A 23559-nucleotide genomic window follows, 5' to 3' on the forward strand; every position below is an offset into this window, starting at 1 on the left:
ACCAGAATTAGAAATGTTGCCTCCTTATTACTTCTGAAATCTGATCTTTAGATCTTCATATGACACATTTAAAGGAAAACAGGTGGGAGGACAGAGGATCAGGAGAATATAACCTTACTAGGGCTTGTCATTCCTAAACTATGTTCACCTGTCCTTAATTGGCACACTCTTCCCTACCCTCATTGATATTTATTTTGTTTCCATTGTGATGAAATGCGTTCCCAGTGGGAGAGAAAATTAAGCTAACAGCCAATGGCATCTTTGGATGCAAAGCAGACACATCTTCCTCTTTTACACTATAGAACAATATATAGTACAAAGTTAGGGCTCTTTATTCAGACAGTAGAGTAAGGCACAGCAAAGTGAGATGGCAACGCTGTCTCCATGACAACAGAAAGTCTCATAAACGAAGTCCTTGGCTTCTGTCAGCCAGACTCTTCCTGGCTCAGGAGAAACATGTTTTAACTTGATAAAAACAAAACCAGGCCACCTGGCTGCAATGTGGAAGGATAACTGGCTGTATGGTCTCTGGTCAGGCCTTCTGGAAGCGCTTGGTGAGCGCATCCAGCAGCTCCTGCTTCTTTGTCCCGCTCTTCAGCCCGTACACCCTGCAGGCTTCCTTCAGTGTGGGCACAGTGAGCTTACCCAGTGTGCCCTTGCTGACGTGGGCCTTCAGCTCCTCTTCAGATAACTCCACCTTGGGCCTTTTGCTTCCAGAATCTTCATCACCTGGGGAAACAGGTCAGATGGGAGTGATTGGAAATGCTACCAGTGGGATCCCAGCTATACTGCACAGGGGCCCTCATATGATCTGGGCTACAGTTAACCATCTTCCATGAAGCTGTGATGCCTACCTAGAACACCATGGGGAAGACAGGTGTCTTGATAAGGCAGTTAAACACAAAAAAATGTATTTTGTGTTTAATTTTCAGTTAAACACAAAAAAATGTATCATGTCTAGGAGGGAGTTAAAAGTAGTGAATCCTATCAGTTTACCCGAAACTGCTGATCACGCTGGGTGAGCAAGTCATTCCTTCCTTCCTTTCTTCATTCGAAAAGCATTTATACTTTCAAACTATACTACAAAGCTACAGTGATCAAAATAGTATGATATTGGCCCCCAAACAAGACATATAGGTCAATGAAACAGATGGAGAGCCCAGAAATGAACCCACACTTATATGGGTAATAAATCTATGACAAAGGAAGCAAGAATATACAATGGGAAAAAGACAGCCTCTTCAATAAATGGTGTTGGGAAAACTGGACAGCTACGTGCAAAAGAATCAAACTTTCTCAGACCATATTTTAAATAAACCTCAAAATAGATTAAAGGTTTTTTAAAGATTAAAAAATAGATTAAAGATTAAATGTAAGACCTGAAACCATAAAACTTCTAGACGAAAACACAGGCGTATGCACTCTGATACTAGTCTTAGCAATATTTTTTTGGATACGTCTCCTCAGGCAAGGGAAACAAAAGAAAAAATAAACAAATGGGACTATATAAAACTAAAATGCTTTCACACAGCAAAGGAAACTATCAACAAACAAAAAGGTTGCCTACTGAATGGAAGAAGATATTTGCAAATGACATATCAGACAAGAGATTAGTATCTGAAACATGCAAAGAACATATACAATTCAACATCAAAAAAACAAACAACCCAATTGAAAATGGGCAGAGGACCCGAAAGGCCATTTTTCCAAAGAAGACAATACAGATGGCCAACAGGCACATGAAAAGATGCTCAACATCACTAATCATCAGGGAAATGCAAATCAAAACCACAGTGAGATATCCTTACACCTGTCAGAATGGCTATTATCAAAAAGACAACAAATAACAAGAGTGGAGAAAAGGGAACCCTCATGTACCATTGGTGGTAATGTAAATTGGTTAATGGAAAATAGTATGGAGATTCCTCAAAAATTAAAAACAAAACTACCATACAAGCCAGCAATTCCACTTCTGGATATTAATTTGAAGAAATACAAAACACTAATTAAAAAGATACATGCACCCCTATGTTCACTGCAGCATTATTTACAACAGCCAAGATATGGATGCAGCCTAAGTGCCCATAAATAGATGAATGGATAAAGAAAATGTGGTACACATATATGCAATGGAATATTAGCCATATGAAAGAATGAAATCTCGCTATTTGTGACAACACAGATGGAGCCTAGAGTGCATTATACTAAGTGAAATAAGTCCGACAGAGAACTGCAAAAACTATATGATTTCACTTATATGTGGAATCTACAAGACAAAACAAATGAAAAAACATAACCAAACAGAAACAGAGTCATAGATACAGAGAACAAATAGGTGGTTGCCAGGGCGGGCTGAGGGGAGGAGAGAAATAGGTGAGGAAGATTAAGAAGTATAAGCTTTCTTCGGTTACAAAATAAATGAGTCACAGGAATGAAATGTAAACTGTGGGGAATATAGTTAATAATTATGTAACATCTTTGTTTGGTGACACATGACAACTAGACTTAACGTAGTGATCATTTTGAAATGTATAGCAATATTGAATCACTATGCTACGTACCAGAAACTAACATTGTGTTGGAGGTCAATAATACTTCACAAACAAACAAACAAACAAACTCATTGAAAAAGGGATCAGATTTGTGGTTACCAGAAGTGGGGAGTATGGGCAAGGAGAACTCGGTGAAGGCAGTCAAAAGGTACAAATTTCCACTTACAGAATAAAGAAGTACTAGGGATGGAATGTACAACGTGATAAAGATAATGAACACTACTGTATGTTACATATGAAAATTGTTAGGAGAGTAAATCCTAAGAGTTCTCATCACAAGGAAAAAAATTTTTTTTTTCTATTTCTTTAATGTTGTATCTACATGAGATGCTGGATGTTCACTAAACCTAACGTGGTCATCTTTTCATGATATATGTGAGTCAAATCATTATGTTGTAGGGACTTCCCTGGTGGCGCAGTGGTTAAGAATCCGCCTGCCAATGCAGGGGACATGGGTTCGATCCTTGGTCCAGGAAGATCCCACATGCCACGGAGCAACTAAGCCCATGCGCCACAACTATTGAGCCCACATGCCACAACTACTGAAGCCCACACGCCTAGAGTCCGTGCTCCACAACAAGAGAAGCCACCGCAACGAGAAGCCCGTGCACAGCAATGAAAACTAGCCCCTGCTCGCTGCAACTAGAGAAAGCCCGTGCAGCAACAAAGACCCAATGCAGCCAAAAATTTAAAAAATAAATAAATTTATTTTTAAGAAAACCATTATGTTGTACACCTTAAACTTATACAATGGTGTATGTCAATTATATATCAATAAAACTGGAAACAAAACAAAACAAAAAGCATTTACAGAGCACCTTGTCAGTACCAAGGCGCCATGCTAGGTGATAAGAACATGCAGGCTGAGTGAGATAAACAAATATATAGATCACACTCACGCAGGTGTGAAAAGTTATGACAGCACACAGGGCACTGGAGGAATCACTTCTGATGCAAAAGGGAGAAAGCGCAATGACCACAAACCTAACCTCTCATAGCTCCACTTCCTCATGGGTCTCGGGGGCAAGCAAGGCCCAAATTCGGCTTTACTTGAGCAAAGATAGCTAAAAGGATTACAACCTAAGACAGAATTATTCCCGAATGCTGAGGAATTCACAACGTGCTGTCCTGAAAAATGTGAGAGTCGCGGTAAAGACATTTTGTTTGGGTCCAGCAGTAAGAAAAAGGACAGTCTAGTAGGAAAAATGGTTAAAGCCCCAAACTGGGAGTTCACAGAAAAAAAAAGTCCAGTAAAACTACATCTTACTCATAACTGAAGAACTGCAAATCAAAACAGAATACATTTTCCCTCTATTATTTTTTTGTGAATATATAATTTTTAAAGTATATAAAGTCTACAATTGGTGAGAGTGTAGGGAAACACACCAATCCCTTCTTGGATAGGGTATAAACTGTATCACCTTTTCAGAGGCAAACTGGCAATTCTTATCAGAATTTAAACGCCTACACCTTGACCCAGCAATTCCACTGCTAAGAATTTATGCTGTGTAACTGCTCACACCAGTATGCAATGGTGGTTCCTGTTCACTGCAGTATATCTATCCATCAGTAAAGGTCTGGTTGGATAAATTGTGTATATCTATCCAATGAAGTACCCTGTAGCCTTATTTTTTTTTTTAAGTAGGTAGATATGTGAGTGTAGATATAAATACCTGCCCAACATATATAGCTGAGTAACAAAATAAACTAGAAAACAATGTGAATATTGTTTCATTTGTGCTGAAATATGTTGTGTTTGTAAATATGTAGGTTTGTATAGCAATTTCTGAAAGGACGTTATCCTCTGTGATAGGACTATAAAGGCAACTTTAAAAAATAACCCACTGGGAATTCCCTGGTGGTCCAAAAAATAACCCACTGGGAATTCCCTGGCGGTCCAGTGGTTAGGACTCCATGAGTTCACTGCTGAGGGCCTGGGTTCAATCCCTGGTCAGTGAATTAAGATCCTGCAAGCCGCACGCGTGGCCAAAAAAAAAAAAAAAAAAACAAAGCAAAGCAAAACAAACCAAAAAAACCCCAAAAACCCATTGAACGTCCACACCCAGCTCCTTACCTTGTTTTCGCTTGGGAACTTTTTCCTCAGGATTGTAATCTGGCGGGTAGACAAGTTCCTTAAACTCATCCACCAGGGAGCCCAGTCTTTTGTCCATTACTTCAACCTTGGGCACTAGAAAATAAAAACACAAAAGTGGCCTGTGAAGTCACAAGCCCTGGCTTCCTGTCCAGTCCAACTCTACTGGGACCGGAGGAGAAAATACTTAATTGCTGAGATGGGGGAGGGTCCACAAGGCAGCTGAGCTGGCCATGAATACATTTGCTCGAAGTCTAACATTTACCAAGTAGCTTTTAACAATTGTACTTAATGAGCACTTTTGACAACCAGGCACTCTCCTAAATGCTTTAAACTTATTATTTTTATTTAATCCTCCTAACAATCTCTGGGGTAGGTAAACCTGTCTTCCCGTTTTACAGAGGTGGAAATCAGAGACGTTAAATGACTTTCCTGAAGTCAAACAGCTGGGAAGCGGTAGAGTTGAGAACCGGGCTAGACCCTGTGGATTCAAACAAGAGTCTGTACCCTCAGGGCTTACAGTCCACGCGCCATAAGGAGGTGGTAAAAACACCAATGCAATAGAGCTGCACAGTGCCATGAAGAAAGGGACCATACAGGGCACGCTGGAACACAGGAGGGGTCAGGAAGGACTCTGTGCGGCACAGTCTCGCAAGCTGAGTGTCCTTCCTCTGGTAGATACTAGTCTAAGCAGAAGGCACAGGGGTGAGAGACAGCCAGTGACACACAGCTTGCAGGCAGGGTGTGAGATGGGCAGGCCCAGCAAGCAGGCTAGAAAGACAAGCATGGCGAGGTCATGGAAGCCTCAAATGCCTGCCCAGGAAGTAGGCCTATCCTCAAAGCAGTGGGGAACCTTTGAAGGTCTACGAGCAGGGGAGCGACGTGATCAGACGGACGTTTTAGATCACCCTGCCTGCCAGCTGTGTAGAGTATGAACTGACGGAAGGTGAGACAGAAGGCTGAAGCGGTGCGTGTGAGTGGGGCGGCCGGGGGCTGCGGGGTGGCAATGGGACTGTAACTTGAGAAGTGACAGCACTGGCAGGACATATGGATGGAATAAGAGGTGTGGGGGTGAGCGGGGGTTGGAGGTGAGTGGTTGGGGTGGCAGGAACATTCCCCAAGGCAAATGCAATAGGCAAAGGAAGCTCTGGGGGAAAGATAATATTTTTATTTCCTTTCTTACAACTGTATAGCTTGTAGAGCTTTTGCTGAGAGCTGGGTCACATCAAGGGCAGGCGTGATGAGACGAATGTCTCATCTCCTCATGTGACCACGTTTGCCAAGTACAGAGGGGAGCTCCTGCCCTGTGGTGTATGTAGCTACAAGACGGCAGAACGTCACCGTCAAACTGCACTCCCGCCGTGTCAGAAGCCCCATGTTCCAGGTTACAGGAATCTCTACTAGAGCTTTGGTTCTCAACCTGGGGACTTTTAAAGAGTACTGATGCCCAGGAGATTCTTATTTAATTGGTCTGGGGTGAGGCCTAAAGAGCCAGATTTTTTTTTAAGTCCCCCAGATGAGTCTGCTGTATAGCCGAAGTTGAGAACCAATGTGCTAGAGGCAGTGGCGTGTCTCAGAATCACCGGGAAGGCTTGTTAAAACACATGTTGCTGGGGACTTCCCTGGCGGTCCAGTGGTTAAGACTCTGAGCTTCCAATACAGAGGGCACGGGTTCGACCCCTGGTCGGGGAATTAAGATCTCACATGCCACACGGCATGGCCAAATACAATAAAATAAAACACACGTTGCTGGGCCTCAACCTGAGTTTCAGATTCGGTCAGCTTGGGGTAGGGCTCAAAATGTGCATTTCTGACAAGTTCCCAGGAGATACCAGTGCTGCTGGTCCAGGGACCACACTTAGAACCACTGATGTAGCCTGATGAGGCCATGCAGGGACAAGTGAGAGGACAGAGAAAGATGGCGCCCAGGATCACCCAGCACACTTCCATGTTAGAGGAGAAAAAAGGGAAGCAGGTCCAGCAAAGAAGTCTTAGGGTCTCCAGAGGCATAGGAGAAAAACCAAAACAGTATGGTGTGACAAAGCCAAAAGAAGAAAGAAAACAATTTTGAGTCTTTGATAAGGTATTTATTAAAAGAAAGCCTTATGGCTTCCCTGGTGGCACAGTGGTTGAGAGTCCGCCTGCCAATGCAGGGGACACGGGTTCGTGTCCCGGTCCTGGAAGATCCCACGTGCCGCAGAGCGGTTGGGCCTGTGAGCCGTGGCCGCTGAGCCTGTGCATCCGGAGCCTGTGCTCCGCAACGGGAGAGGCCACAACAGTGAGAGGCCCGCATACCGAAAAAAAAAAAAAGAAAGCCTTATTGTGTCACAGAGAAGCAGACACATTTGATTAGAAGTGAGCGAGGGATGTGAAAGAACAAAGAGTCAAAGGGGTCACATGTTTGAGCAGGAGGAGACCCAGGGCCTTCAACAGATGTCACCTGGGCAGCTGGAAGCTTTGGCCAGAGCTTAGAGGAAAGGACAGGGCTGGAGATACAGGTTTGGCGGTTGTGGGCATGAGGTCATACTTGAGGCTATGGGAGTGGATAACATAACCAACAGGAAGGAGAGAAGAAAGGGCTAAAGACAGGAACCTGAGACATTTAGCTTACAGGAAACACTACAGCAGCCAAAATTGTTTTTGAAAAATAGAAGTAGAAAGAGAAAACAAGACTTTCTCCCAAAAAGTATAGGGCCAGAAGAGAGAATGCAAGAGGCTGGGGCGCTAGTAAGTAGAGCACAAGGCTGTGGAATAAAGGAGAACAACTGTGTTCTGAGCACCTTCCCGAGTGTCAGGGCGTATATTTTGTTAACACCGTGTAAGGACAGATCATTATCCCCATTTTACCAATAAGGAAACTGGGCTTCAGTGAGATTAAGTATTGTTCCAAGGCCACGCAATTTAATAGGTGCCAGAGAGCTGGGATTCAAATCTACCTACATCGGGTGTTTCCAAAGCCTGTGTCCCTAGCCATCTTGCTAGAGACTAGGCAATTGACTTCCTGATCTGCCTAAAGGCCACAAAGGAAGAGATGGGCTGCCTCACTCAAGGGTTCTTCTTCTGCCAGGCCCAGCTGACAGTCACCACCATGACACACGTCCAACAACTCATGCTTTTAATGCTGGCGCTAGCATGAAAGAGATCAATAATAACCGGGAAGCTAAGCAGGCCGAACTAACTCTTCTGATCTTTTCAACCTCTGTCAAGAGTCTTTATTAAATCCAATCTGTTTTCCAGTGGGTATTTACTTACATTGCTAAACTTCATGCATCCTCTTATGAAGTACATGAGAGAACCACAATCCAGAAAGGGACCAGCAGGGAGCTCAGAACACCTCAGCCTGGGAGGCCAGGCAAATGTCCTCCATGCTGGGTAATGAGGTTCATTTTCTCAGGGCAGAGCACGCCGTCTGATGGAGCAGCAGTAAGGTAAGCACAGTGGTTCAGAGCAAGGGCTCTGGGCCAGACTCACTGGATTCTGCGCCGACAGCCACCACTTACTACTTAGTGCCAATCACTCCCTTCCCTGCAAACTAGGGACAGTAACAGAACCTACCTCATAGTCACGCAGAATAAATGAGTCAACACACAGGACAACAAGGCCTGGCACACAGTAAGCACTCAATAAATGTTGCAGATTTTTGTTTTTAACTTTTACCAACATGTAGTCATGGATGGTCTACTTCAGAGGCAGGTCTCAGAAGCCTGGCACTTCCTCCTCCTCTTACTGCAGAATCGGCCAAACCCGTTCCCAGGCAATCTAAGCTGGTCTAGGAAACCTCTCAGGCAGAGATGATCTGGACCACAAGGTTGTGTACTTAGAGGGTGCTAGGAAATGCATCCATATTACTGGTCCAGAGTAAAATCGACACGAAAGCCTCCCACGAAAAGAACTTCTCAACTCAGTCACGGCCCCCTTACGTGTCAGATCCACGGCTTGTTCGGGCTCCATCAAATCCAAAGCCAAGGCCTCCATGTTCCTAAAGTGCTGCTGCAGCACTGGGTTCTCAAAGCTGTCACTTCTGTTAAAACATTAACAGTGACATGAATGAGTTAAAAAATAAAAATTGAAACATTTAAAAAATAAAATAATAAAGTTAAAAACTCAGCTGAGACAGTGAAGGCCCAAGGTCAGCTGAGAAATACACCCCAGGTAAAAGAGTTGGGAATCTTATCTCTTGAATCAACTTCTCTCTTTCCAATTTTCAGTTTATTGTCCAATGCTAGGGATCCAGAAGCAAATTTTAAAGCAAAACAATACCTGCCCACCTGTCTGTCACTGGAAGCTGTGGACAGAGACAGAAACAGAGGAGGCAGGGCCAGAGGAGGTAAGTACAGAGAAAACACAACAGAGGGATGGTGGGAGGTGAGGAGACAACGAACCTGAGTATTCTTTCTTCCCATACTCGATAGAACATGAAAGTAAAAACAGAAAGAATCTAGAGGCATACAGTCCTACACTTGAATCCTGGCTCCAGTTCCTTCTAGGTGGGTGAGTCTCGGCAAGCTGCCTCACTCCTCTAAGCCTCAGTTTCTTTACCTGTAAAATGGGCACCAAAACTTTCAGGGTTCTCATGAAGAATAAATGAGACACTATTGGAGTTGTATCTAGAACAGTGCATGGCACATGGTAGAACCTTAACAATGCTTCCATTTGCCCAACAAAGGACTATACCAGGAGGTTTCCTTTGGAGAAAGAAGGTCACTTTGCCCACAGGTAGGAAGAGTTAGGGAAGTAGCCCAGAGACAAAAGACGAAATGTGAAAAAAATTACGTTTGGTGTCACATTATGCAGGTTCTGGGAGATGGTCTATGTGCATTATATAATCATTTTTTCAACCCCATGACAATTTACACTGGATTTACTTGCTCTTACTCATGTGACAACAAACAATCAAGGAGAAGGCCAACCAAGAATCTTCTCCTTACTGCTGCTTTGCGGAGCTTGTTCAACTAACCAGCCTGGCTTTCTAAGCACAACACAGCAGGTCAACCAGCTATGAACCCGTAGCACAATTCCAGAGCCTTCAATAAAAGAACTTCCACTCTCCCTATAGCTTCTAAAGACTAATTATCTATCAGTTAATGGAAAAGGATACAATCACATTCTCTTGGTTTATGCTTAACTCAAATCTCCAGTACGATCTTCAACTCAGGAGGCAGTTCCAGAAGAAAGCCTGTGAATGACCCATCACTCACCTGTACTTGAAGCGGAGCTTCTGAACAATAGCCTTCATCTTGTCTATCTGCTCTGGGTTTGCCATGACTTTTTCAGTAAAGGGCACCTTCCGTTTGTCATCAGCATAGGGCAAGAAGACGAGCTGGAAGCCTGAAGAAGAAAGAAAAATACGTTTTCGGAGATTTAACTCAACGAAAGGTTTCAGTCACTGAGCTATCGTTTTAATTCCTTTTTTAAAAAAACTAATCTATTTTATTTTTGGCTGCATTGGGTCTTAGTTGAGGCAAGCAGGATCTTTGTTGCAGCACGGTGGGCTTCTCTCTCATTGTGGCGCACGGGCTCAGTAGTTGCGGCACACAGGCTTAGTTGCTCTGCAGCAAGTGGGATCTTAGTTCCCAGACCAGGGCTCGAACCGGTGTCCCCTACATCGGCAGGCAGAGTCTTAACCGCTGTGCCACCAGGGAAGTCTCCTGAGCTGTTGTTTTTTTCTCAGCTCCAATTCACCCTTCTGTGTGCTGTGCTGCTAGAGCTGAGACCCTGCAAATCCCATTTCTCCTTTACCAGATGATTCCTGTTAGCATCTGCCTAGCAGACTCCCTTTGGAGTCTCCAGAGGGGGACCTGAAAGGAGACTTCTTCCTTCCTTCTCAGGTACTTCCTGTTCCTGCCAGTGTCGCCCCAGCCAGCTTCCAGCCACCAGCTTTTTCCATACACCCAGAACCAGGTGGACAGTGCCCCTCCCTGGAGGGCTACATCCAACTCTGTCGGCCCTTCCTCCGAGCTTCAACCTCTCCCCTTTGCTCCCCAGTCCCCACCATGTGCTAGAAGGGAAGAGGTAACGGTTACCAGCCTGACCCTGTCCAGTTGCTGACGGGCTCTAGAAAGACTGAAAAATCTAGAGACTGGAACCCACTGCTGCTGCCAGGTGAAGAGCCCTTGCTGGCAATGCCAACAGCACTGAACAAGAGGAAGTCTCTTAGCTCTCCACGGCCCTAATGTCTCCCTCTAGCACCCACTATTGACAGAGCATCACCGAGAGCCCGCTGGCAAAGGAGGAATGGGGCTTGGAGAGCCTCTGCTTCATCAGCACAGAGCTGAGAGACAAAGCGTCAGAACTGACATAAAAGGTGTTCCTGAGCATTCACATGACCAGGGTTGGAAATATAACACATTCAAAGACTTACTTTATAATTTTTATTAGCATGGCTAAAGAGGAAGGATGGGACTCCCTGGTGGCGCAGTGGTTAAGAATCAGCCCACCAATGCAGGGGACATGGGTTCGAGCCCTGGTCCGGGAAGATCCCACATGCCGCAGAGCAACTAAGCCCATGCGCCACAACTACTGAGCCTGCGCTCTAGAGCCCACGCGCCACAACTACTGAAGCCCGCGTGCCTAGAGTCCATGCTCTGCAACAAGAGAAGCCACCGCAGTTAGAAGCCCATGTACCGCAACGAAGAGTAGCCCCCGCTCACCACAACTAGAGAAAGCCCATGCGCAGCAACAAAGACCCAACACAGCCATAAATAAATAAATATTCTTTAAAAAGAAGGATGACTAGTAGTCATCTGTTGGCTGCTTTGTGCTAGGCACTTATCTGTTTATTAACTTATTTCAAATGTGAAGTGACCTTGAGAGAAAGGTGTTCCAGAATTCTCATCTTTGCAGATAAGGAACATAAACAGAAAGGTTAAATTATTTGCCCAAGGGCTTCCCTGGTGGTGCAGTGGTTGAGAGTCCACCTGCCGATGCAGGGGACACGGGTTCGTGCCCCAGTCCGGGAAGATCCCACATGCTACGGAGCGGCTGGGCCCGTGAGCCATGGCCACTGAGCCTGCGCGTCTGGAGCCTGTGCTCCACAACAGGAGAGGCCACAAAAAAAAAAAAAAAAAAAAAAATTATTTGCCCAAGTTGGCCAACTAACAGGTGGCAGAGAAGGGTCTAAAACAAAAGAAAGTGAGCTTTCAGACACATAAGTGTAAGACAAAGTCAAGTGTGACTTCAAAACCCACGGTCATGGGACTTCCCTGGCATCGCAGTGGATAGGACTCCGCACTCTCAATGCAGGGGGTCTGGGTTCCATCTCTGGTCAGGGAACTAGATCCCACATGCGTGCTGCAACTAAGAGTTCGCATGCTGCAACTAAGGAGCAGGTGAGGCACAACTAAGGCGCCCTGGAGCCGCAACGAAGGAGCCCTGGAGCCGCAACTAAGGAGCCCTAGAGCCACAACAAAGGAGCCCACCTGCTGCAACTAAGACTCGGTGCAACCAAATAAATAAATAAATATTAAAAAAAAAAAAAAAAGGGGCTTCCCTGGTGGCGCAGTGGTTCACAGTCCGCCTGCCGATGCAGGGGACATGGGTTCGTGTCCCGGTCCAGGAAGATCCCACATGCCGCAGAGGGGCTAGGCCCGTGAGCCACGGCCGTTGAGCCTATGCGTCTGGAGCCTGTGCTCCGCAACGGGAGAGGCCACAACAGTGAGAGGCCCACATACCGCAAAAAAAAAAAAAAAAAAAAAAAAAAAAAAAAAAAAACCCACAGTCATTCCATGATACCTCACTGCTTTGGTGTACACAAGAGATAAACCAACCATTAAATATTACAAGGGTACCAAACAATGGTTTTTAGTAAAGAATGTGTCAGCAGTGAGACCGCATGAACTTATGCCAGTAACCTGCAAACAGTCCCTATGAAGTCAATTTTCAACCCTGGCTGCAGAGCTGCCTTGTACAGTTGTATATGCTGTGCACTGCACAACCATATTTGACAGACTTACCTGGCTGTTCATCAAATTCACCTGTGCAATCTTATAAACACATTTCCCAGGCCCCACTCCTGGAGACTCTGGTTCAGCAGGTCTGAGTTGGTATCCCAGGAATGACTCCAAGGCTAAGCAAGGTTCAGAAGCACTGAAATTATCTCTTTCACATACCTGGGGGAGTCACCTGAATTTTCTGGTCATCCAGCTCCTCTTCCTGTGGCATCAAGGCCACAAAACAAGGGGGGACATTCTGGCGGGGTGTGTATCTGCACACTGCCATGACCTCCTTCTCCAGACACTTGGTGAGTAGAGCACTGAATAGGGTTGAGCTCCCTGGAAAACAAACATCCCAGGGATCTATATCCTAAAGATGTCTCCTCCTTTCTTAGCCCACATTATAAACCTACAGTTTCTCTCACATTTTTTAAAAGCATTTATGATACTTTGATAGCTCAGGGGTGATGGACCCAGAGGTGAGGGTAAAGTGAGGGTAGCAGAGGCATAGAAAGGAAGAGAAAGGAAAGGGCACCTCAAATACTCCATTTAGGGGTGTGAATTATTACTGTCAGTTCACTTTTACTATCATTAGGCTAATGACATAAGCCCTAGTTGCTAATGAAAACCAGTCAGGTCAGATCCGGGAGGTTCATTAGCTATACCACAGAGGAATATAGGTCTGGACAGCACAAATAAACCCAATGGCGAAGTTCATATCATCCTTAATCGCAACACTAGGGAAGAAGCCAGGTTTGTTTTTTCCGAACTCTTTATCTGATGCCTCAAAGAAAGAATTTCATAGCAACTAAGTTTTAAATATGCTAATTCCATATCCCCTCCTGGATATTCACAATGCTATCAGTATATTATAGTTCCTAAAGAAATCTCTTTAACTTTGTTTAGTCCCACGTTTCCAAAATTTATTTGAGTGTGAAACACTTTCAAAACACCCAGTAACACATCCTATATAGTTTCCAGCAGCAGCCATTTAGGAATGCTGCTCGGTAAATTGCCTTCTGCGTTGCTTATTCGTTTATCCTTGGTTTATGCCCCTTACCATTTATCAGGGACTCCTCGGGGTACACGAACAGGGAGGGCCTCAGGTAATGGTGCTTCTTCAGCATTATCAAGGGCTTGAAACCGATGAGAATCAAACCTGGTTCATCAAACCGTTTAAGCTCTTCTGTTTCCTCTTTCTCTAATACAATCTGACGACTCCCATAGGTCTATAGAAGGGGAACAACGAGGGCCACATAGCGAGGATACACAGACATGCGAAATGGTTGCCATATGACACTAGCAAGTTAAAATCAGCTTTCTTCTAAGGAGCAGGAAGAGGGCTCATCAGAGGCATCTTCCTCCTATCAACAGCAATTGACATGTATTGAGTGCCAGCCAGGCACTTTACTTTTGCCACCCAGTTTATCATCTGTAACAATCCTAGGCAGTAAATGTTAAAAACTCTGTTTTACAGATGAGTGAACTGAGGCTCTATAGTTAGTAACTTGCTGCAGAGTATACAACCGAATTGGGCTTTGAACTGTACCACATCTGTCTAGTGCTAAAAGCCATGTTCTTCAGGCATTTGTTCCTTCCCTCATTTAATGTGTACTAAACCCTCAGCATCATCCCTGACACACAAAGGATGCTCAAACCTTACCTACTTATTGAGAGGACCTACGTCAGGTATTGTGCTAGGTCTCAGTGTAGGAGGCTCACACACACACACACATACACACATACTACTTCCAAACTTTTAACATTTGCATTTTGATCCTAAATATGCGATTAGTAACAGAACTTAGTAAAGGTCAAATTTGGGTTTTATAAACAAAAACAGAGCCCTTAAGACTTTTTGTAGGCACAGTTAATCAAGAAAGAAACTTAGTAACCGGAAGAGCTACTGCCTATGAATAAACCAACATGGAAAACTAGCTACTTCCAAAATGGAAGGAGAAATTTCTTGTCGTCTTCTCCTCCTGAAAAGTAGGGCAAGACACTCTGGCCTGAAATTTGTGCTCCAAAAGACATCTCGAGGGTTGAATCAAAATAATATTTAATTTTAGTCACTTAGTTGATCCTTCTAGGTCCTGAACTTAGGCAAAATCGCTCTCCCACGTTTTGCGTAACTAAAAAGGAAGGATGACTCACTTGATTTTAATTTCAGATATCAAATCTTTCTATAGGGAACTACATTCAATATCCTGAGATAAACCATATGGAAAAGAATATTTTAAAATGTATATATATATGTATAACAGAATCACTTTGCTGTACAGCAGAAATTAACAGAACTTTGTAAATCAACTGTACTTCAATTAAAAAAATCCTTCTATAGATTGAACAAAGGTGAGAGGATGAGGAGAGATAATGTTCTGCATCCTTAGTCTGTCTTTCAGATTAAGAAAGGCATGAGGGGGGGCTTCCTTGGTGGTGCAGTGGTTGAGAGTCCGCCTGCCTATGCAGGGGACACGGGTTCGTGCCGGGTCCGGGAGGATCCCACATGCTGCGGGACCCGTAAGCCATGGCCGCTGAGCCTGCGCGTCCGGAGCCTGTGCTCCGCAGCGGGAGAGGCCACAATGGTAAGAGGCCCACGTACCACAAAAAAAAAAAAAAAAAAGGCATGAAGGTATCATTTCAAGGCACAGGAAAAAGTGGTTAGTTTGGCAAAGAAAAAAAAATCTCTCCCTAAAACGAGGGCACTTCACACCTAACACACTTTCTTTCCCTAGCTCATCTCCCTAGTTAACTATAAAACAATTTCTGCCACTGTACTGGAATTAGACTGTTAAGACTCAGAGTAGCATGTGCTGGCTGATCAAGGGCTGAAGTTTTCACTGACACCTCTTCCAAATACTGGCTCTAACTTTCTAGCTCCCAAGGTATTACTGATCTAGATGCCATATTCCAAAGGGTAATGACAACAACTTTCTAGCTTGGCTAGAAAGATGCGCACATGAAAGTTATTTAACTAGTTAGGCTGATCATGTCTCCCCCTCCCTGTTAACTCTTCAACAGGACAAAATTCAGTAAGAAGGCAGAGACCTACCTGGGACCTCTTGGTGTCGCTAGGCAAAAGCAAACTGCCTGTATTTACATTAAATGTCCGGGTCTTGGTTTTCACTGGTTCATTTGTTTCCCGATAAAGCCTCACTGGAGAAGGTTTGAGAGCCTTCTGGACCATATTATAAATGCCAACAGTGAGCGCTACATCTTTGTTGAGCTTAAGCTTCAACCTGAAGGAGAGAAAAAATTTTTAATTTGGACAGAAAGAGTATATTTTCCTATCTAAAATTCATTCATGGCACCCAAGCCCTGATTTGTTTTATTCTCTCCAATAACCTAAGCTTTTCGAATACAAATATAAAGCTTTTTAATAATACAATGGAGTTTGCTGTAATACATCTCAGCATCTATGTTGCACAATCTTAGTCTCAGAATGTACTGTTAACTCCTTAAAATAATGATAAAGAATGTACCGTACTAAAAATAATGATTTTTTAAATAGAGCCTAGCAATTTATTATACACTTTACAGTTATTCTCTCATTTAATCATCATAATAATCCTATAAGTACTATATTATCTGCTGCTTCTGCTTGTCTACTATACCTTCCCTCTTATTTTAACAATGAAACCCCAATTTTTCTTAGGGAACCACCCTTGCCCCACTGCAGTTTTAGGAAAATGTTCATCCAGGTGATATGCTTTACCCTGACCAAGAGATAGGCACATCTGGCCCAGGCTCAAGCCATCAGACTTATTCTCCTGAGAATCTGGGTCTTAAACAGTGACCAAGAAAGGACACGGTTGGAGGGGATGCTTGCTGACAGTGGTACCCCAAAGACACTGTCAATAATTCTTATTTTCTAGATTCCTGGTGCCACCCTGGTTCCTATACTACCCAGTTTTAATATGCTGAAATTAGTCAAGAGTCAGTTTCTGTTACTTGCTACCCAATAACCTTATTGTTGTCATTTTTACAGATGAAAACACTGAGGCTCAGGAATGTTACCTAACTTGCCCAAAGACATACAACTAACGAAAACTGGTATTCAAATTCACGTATGTCTGATTCAAAGCTCAGGTACTTTTCCTTTATAACATTTTGCTCCAGAGTATTTATATCAACATCTTAAGCACAAATAGGACCTCTTGAAAATGTGTTCTATAATAAAGACAACATGCAAAAATATTTCCAATACAATACTGTGGGGAAAAAAGGGAGAACAGAAAACTAACCTATGCTACACATTCTCTTCAAGCACACATGGAACATTCTCTAGGATAGACCATATACTGAGACACAAGACAAGTCTAAATGCATCTAAAAAAATTGAAATTGGAAATTCCCTGGTGGTCCAGTGGTTAGAACTCTGCACTTCCACTGCAGGGGACACAGGTCAATCCCTGGTCAGGGAACTAAGATCTCACATGCTGTGCAGTGCAGCCAAAAAGAAAAAAAGAAAAAGGATTGCTATCATACAAAATATGTTCTTTACCCAAAATGGAACTAAGTTAGAGATCCACAACAGAGAGAAATCTGGGAAAACCTCAAATATTTGGAAAGTAAACAATACAATTCTAAATAACCCAGGAGGTCAAAGGAGAAATCACACGGGAAATTTAAAATGGTTTTGAACTGAATGAAAGTGAAAATACAACATATCAAAAGGTATAGGATGCAGCTAAATCAGTGCTCAGAGGGAAATTTATAGCTTTAAAACCTTTATCCCAAAAGAAGAAAAGTCTTAAATTAATAACCCAATCTTCACTGTTGTAGAATGTTTAGCAGTATTTACTTTAAAGAAGAGAACATGTTTAAACAAGTTATAGCTAGTTCAAAGGTATATTGGTTCACACAGTAGAAAGAACATTGGTTTGGGACAGAGCCCTGACTAGAAATTTTAGGTTCCTGGAGCAAGCACCTGGTAGGTATGGTACAATTTGGTAATGTATGATGTGCCCCAGAGATGAGTGTTAGTAACAGATGGGCATTAGTAATAACACCACCCATTTGATGGCTTCCTACTTTAAATCATTCCAGCTTACTAGGTGTTAAACACAGTTGTTTAAAGGCTGCTGAAGGAGAGCTGACAATAAATGTAACCAATTTAAAAACTGCACAATCTGCAAAAGTAATTTTTTAAAATTGTTGTGCCCTCTAAATTTTAGTATCCTGGGAAAAAGCACTGGTCAATGTGGTCTACTCTGGCCTCAGGCTTCAAGTGACCTTGGTTCTATTTCTGAACCAAAAGAGCCAATCGGTTAGTCCCCCCACCCCATATTAAATGTTCACATCTATAAACTAAGGTACCTTTCGACCTTGAAAATGTCATAACTCTAAGTTAAGACAGAATTATAGTATAACATCATGTGGTTTATGTCATACCAAGGAAAGGAAAATGTGAAAGCCCACAGCACAAAACAAGCTGCTTATGTTAAACTTCATCTGAAATGATTTAAGGTTAATAAATGTTACTAATGGGTAGGTTTCAACCCAACTCAAAGCACTGTTTTTATAGATTAAATGAGGTAATTATGTTAACAAAGAACTTAGGACATACGGATGAACCAGTTTGCAGGGCAGAAATAGAGACACAGGGCTTCACTGGTGGCACAGTGGTTAAGAATCTGCCTGCCGGTGCAGGGGACACGGATTCGAGCCCTGGTCCGGGAAGATCCCAAATGCCGCGGAACAACTAAGCCCGTGCGCCACAGCTACTGGGCCTGCGCTCTAGAGCCCGTGAGCCACAACTACTGGGCCCACGTGCTGCAACTACTGAAGCCTGCCCACCCTAGAGCCCGTGCTCCGCAACAAGAGAAGCCACCTCAATGAGAAGCCCGCGCACCGCAATGCCCCGCACACAGCAAGAAAGACCCAACACAGCCAAAAATAAATAAATAAATATATTAAAAAAGAGAAAGAAAGAAAGAGAGACACAGATGTAGAGAACAAATGTATGGACACCAAGGGGGGTAAAGTGGCAGGGGTGGGAGTGGTGGTGTGATGAATTGGGAGATTGGGATTGACATATATACACTAATATGTATAAAATGGATAACTAATAAGAACCTGCAGTATAAAAAATAAATAAAATTCTAAAATTCACAAAAAAAAGAAAAAAGAACTTAGGACAGTGCCTGGCACATAATAATTATGCAATAAAATAATTCTATTATTTTATTACAGCAAGAATAAGTGTAATAATTTTCTAAGCCTTAGGCAATTAATTCTCAAACAGCTCCAATTTATTATTATTACTACCAAGTATCCTATAATGACTCTCACAAAACAGTAAGAATAGCTAACGTTTATAGCTAATAGTAAGAATAGCTAACATAATTACTATGTTATTCCATTTAATCATCACAGCAGCCCTATAAAGAGGGACCATTTTTGCTCCCATTTTAATGAGGCTCAGAGAAGTTACATGATTTACCCCAGGTCACACAGCAGAGGACTAGAATCTGAGCCAATCTGACTCTAGAACCTACTTTTAACCACCATTTGATCCCCCCTGCCACTCCCACCAATATGTGTAGATTTCCAAATTGTAGTAGTAACAATATTCCACCATTTCAGGAAGGAGAAAAGGTGACAGGGTAATTGTTTGAGGAAAAAGAAATAGTTCCTGGGAGGTAAAGGAGAACAATGACAAAACTATAACTGTAGCAATGAGCTGCTTCATGGTTTCCTTAAAATATTTAATTTCATGGGTTTTCTAGTAGAATTGTCAGTAATCTCTTGAAAACAGCTCAAAAACTACCAAGGGTCTTATTCCTCTATACTGAGGAAACTAGTCTAAAATGAAAGTCTGATGCTCTTTAGGAAGAAACACTGAGGCGGCCTTAGGATTCTAATGTCAAAGGTCTCTAAAGGAAGATAATCAAACCACCTGGTTCTTATTGGTCTCAAGTTTATAAGAAATTAGAATAACACAATTTTAACAACAATGATAATAACTAAAATTTATTGAGTTTTTGCTCTATACCAGGTACTGTCATTATCCCCAATTTACAGAGGAGAAGAAAACAGACAATGTCCTAGTGAGTGCAACTGAGGATACCGTTAGCCGCAACTGTTTACCCCAAAGGAGTGGAGAGCTGTTTTATTTTGGAGAAACAGCATACCAGCTCTTTCTAGAGAAAGAGAAGCAAATAGCTTGTGCTATCCTGAAATAAAGCAAGTTTTTTTTTAGAGGAACAGTGAGGCAGTGGTACAGCCCAGAGTTAAGGAGCCAGGGAGGTCAAAGCCATGCACTGCTTATGATCAGTTAGGGGCCTTGTGGGCAGCTGACCCAGGCTTAGTGCCTACCTGTAGAGCACGCGCTTCCTGGTCTCCTTGGCGCGAACCTTCCTCAACAGGTCTTTGAGCTTGCTCGACTCCTCAAAGTGAACCCCTATGTCCTCATCCTCTGCTATGCTGATAATATCTCTGTAGAACAAGGATATGTCAAAGCCCCCACGTTTCCTTAGGTGCAACAAGTCAAGGAAGATACCTGGAGCGAGGATAGACAAAAGTGAGGGGAAACAATTTCCAGCAAGGGAGAATTTTTTTCAGTTAAGTTTAAATATGCTGTCAAAAGCTCCCAAAGAACTAGATTGATTATAAACATTTTCAGGACTTAGAGAAAGTGGTTAAGGGGATCAGCTGCTCTAATGACTTCAGACAACTTGTTCAAATAACCACCATTTGTGGTGGCATTAAAGTCAAGAAAAGCTCCCTCTGGTAGAGCCCTTCAGACAACGAATGGCCTGGTCATTTTCATTGGGAATATTACATTGGGGTCTCCCCCAGCTTCACTATACTGTTTCATTTTACTCTGAAGGGTGAAAAGCAACTATTTGACATCAGCTATAAAAAAGCAAAAAAAAATTAAGTGCCAAGTTAAAAGAACAGGGAGCGACTTCCCTGGAGGTCCAGTGGTTAAGACTCCTCGATTCCATTGCAGGCAGCACGGGTCCGATCCCTGGTCGGGGAACTAAGATCCCACAAGCCGCACAATGCGGCCAAAGAAATAAAATAAAAGAACAGGGGAATGCCGACCTGTGTCACGGAGATCCCCAGCTTTGGTCCTGGCCCTGCTGGCTTTGGCACTGTCATTGCCGTGGGGGTCATCTTCATTGGTGAAAAGCATGATCCTCTTATGGCTCATCTTGAACTGGACATCGCTAAAGAGGTTGGCACAGACCCACAGTACTTCACTCAGGGAGTAGTCAGATCCATGGCCAATTAGGTCTTGGAAACGTTTCTTCCCCTCCTGCCCCTTAAAGTGGTCAAGCTCTAGCACTCGTTTAGCACCTGATCAGAGACAGGGAGTCAAATGGGCAGAAAAGTCGGAACAGCGCCAGTGTTTTACAAGACTAACAGAAGCTCTTTCTCACCCAGAGCTGTTTAACCCACATAACAAAAGTCTACACCCCAGTAAGAACCCCCTTGTGCAGGAAAGCATACTCCCAGTCAAGATGTTATCTGCTTCCTTCTCCACATCCCCCTTTGTGCATGTTAGTGACCTTCTCATGTAAGGGAAAAGCTGATCTTAGAATACTACTGACCTGGATTATCCAATTCCTGCAAGACGTAAATATTTTTGAAATTCACTGAATTTTTGTCCTTCTTCGTACCATAGAACACCACTGCCAAGAGATCTCGATCACTGCTTATGATCTTACTGGTGTATACACTCCGGATACACTGAAAAAACAAACATAAAATTTCAATTAATATTTAACTACGTACCACTAAACTTAAGCTCCACAGGTGCCTGACACATAGTAGGGCACTCAATATATATTTGCTGAATTTGTACATGGCATTTGAGTAAGGTGTGACCCCTACCTTCAGGAAACTCATAATCCAGTGAGGGTGATGGTCATTTATATTATGCATAACACAAAGCAAAGTGTGGTTAAGTACACAACAGACATATAAGCAGTCCCTACAATAAGAAATCAGAGAATTCAAAACATGTAGGGCTTCCCTGGTGGCGCAGTGGTTGAGAGTCCGCCTGCCGATGCAGGGGACGCGGGTTCGTGCCCCGGTCCGGGAAGTTCCCACATGCCGCAGAGCGGCTGGGCCCGTGAGCCATTGCCGCTGAGCCTGCGCGTCCTCAGCCTGTGCTCTGCAATGGGAGAGGCCACAACAGTGAGAGGCCCATGTACCGAAAAAAAAAAAAAAAAACATGTATATACTCCGGAAGGAAACTCTGCTATAGGGAAATAAAAATCAATAAAAGCCCAGCACTAGAATCGGAAAACGTGGATTTGAGTCCCAATGATGTCACTTACTTAATTGGCTGAGTTTGAACAGGCCATTTGATCATTCCTTAAGTAGCTTTTTTTTTTTTCTTAATGTGGACCATTTTTAAAGTCTTTATTGAATTTTTTACAATATTACTTCTGTTTATGTTTTGGTTTTTTGGCCCCAAAGCATGTGAGATCTTAGCTCTCTGACCAGGGATCAAACCCATACCCCCTGCATTGGAAGGCAAAGTCTTAACCACTGGACCACCAGGGAAGTCTCTTTTCCTCAAGTAGCTTGATACCAAGAAACAAAATTTACATATATAAAATAATTACATACATAAAAGGTTTAAGTGAATGTTTGTATATGTGACATTAATAAATAATGGAAAATAAATCTATACCTACTAAAAGCAACTTTTGAAATAAAATTTGCCTAATTACACAATTAAACACATCAGTATTCCAGGAAATATAAACTAAAGCCATATCTAGTAAATCAGTGTCTCATAAGTGGTCAGTCCTGGTGGCCTATAATTCTGGGGGTACTGACAAAATTAAGTTTCTGATTCTGCAAAGCTGAGGAATAAACCAACAATGGTGACCCCCCTCCATATCCTGCTTGAGACTCTACCTGGCCTTCCTCCATAGCAATTCTCTCCTTAAATGCAGAACTTATGGTATGTCTAGTCACTGACAGTTATCTTCATGGCAAGCAATCATTTCTTTTTATTTGTTTATATATTTATTTTTCTTATTTATTTATTTATTTGGTTACGCCGGGCAGGATCTTTAGTTGCGGCATGCGAGATCTTAGTTGTAGCATGCAGGATCTAGTTCCCTGACCAGGGATCAAACCTGTGCCCCCTGCAGTGGAAGTCTTAACCGCTGGACTGCCAGGGAAGTCCCAGTGAGGGCTTCTTTAGGTTCTACTATTAACCACCCCTTCCCACCCCCCACCACACACACAAACTAAAATAGAATTTTAGAAAATGTTTTTTCATTGCTCCTTATCAAATACATTACATTCATCAGTGAATGTTTCACTTATTCACTACATAATACTACAGTTGCTTCTGGGTTCTCTAGGTGTTAGCATTTCATGAACCCTTTCAAATTACATGTAGAACTGTATCTTTTTGGGGGGAGGGTATGTAGCCTTCATCACATCTTCAAAGAGGTCCATGGTCCAAAAAAGGTTAAAACAGTGCTCCTCAAAGAGTGATCTCCAAACAACATCAGCGTCACCTGGGAGCTCTGTTGGAAATGCAAATTCTTGGTCCCTCCTCTAGACCTATAGAATCAGAAATTCTGATTGCAGGGTAAGGCCCTGCAATCTGTGTCAACAGCCCTGCAGGTGATTCTGATGTAGGTTAAAGTTTGCAAACCACTGCTTTAAAGTTAAGAATTGTTTTTATTAATTCTTTTTTTAGATGCAAGATATTCTGACTTGTCAATTGCAAGAACTGTTTGTGTACAAATTAGGACATGAGAAGCTTCTATTTGGCTCCAAACTCCAGAAATATGAGAAATGAGATGTACAATAAATCCTTAAAAATTCTTCTCTATGAAGAAATACCAAACTTTTTAACTGAGGTGAAATTCACATAACAAAATTAATCTTTTTTTTTGTGGGGGGCGGTACGCGGGTCTCTCACTGTTGCGGAGCACAGGCTCCGGACACGCTGGCTCAGCGGCCATGGCTCATGAGCCTAGCCGCTCCGCGGCATGTGGGA

At 43.0% G+C, this 23559-nt stretch overlaps 1 protein-coding gene across 1 annotated transcript in view; it reads right to left on the bottom strand.

Moving 5' to 3' along the window:
* Positions 1-316: 316 nt before the first annotated feature.
* Positions 317-23559, bottom strand: part of XRCC6 (X-ray repair cross complementing 6) — a 28775-nt gene continuing 5532 nt past the window's right edge. Inside the window, exons 3-12 of the mRNA XM_065887066.1 lie at positions 21137-21275; positions 20628-20882; positions 19896-20079; positions 15628-15814; positions 13636-13804; positions 12753-12914; positions 9843-9972; positions 8565-8665; positions 4627-4740; positions 317-729 (exon numbers count right to left, since the gene is read on the bottom strand). Coding sequence (XP_065743138.1) covers positions 533-729; positions 4627-4740; positions 8565-8665; positions 9843-9972; positions 12753-12914; positions 13636-13804; positions 15628-15814; positions 19896-20079; positions 20628-20882; positions 21137-21275 — 1638 coding nt within the window. The 3' untranslated portion in view covers positions 317-532. The remainder of the gene's footprint in view (positions 730-4626; positions 4741-8564; positions 8666-9842; positions 9973-12752; positions 12915-13635; positions 13805-15627; positions 15815-19895; positions 20080-20627; positions 20883-21136; positions 21276-23559) is intronic.

This window comes from Phocoena phocoena, chromosome 11 (genome assembly GCF_963924675.1).
Source record: "Phocoena phocoena chromosome 11, mPhoPho1.1, whole genome shotgun sequence".
In the NCBI taxonomy this organism is placed as follows: domain Eukaryota; kingdom Metazoa; phylum Chordata; class Mammalia; order Artiodactyla; family Phocoenidae; genus Phocoena; species Phocoena phocoena.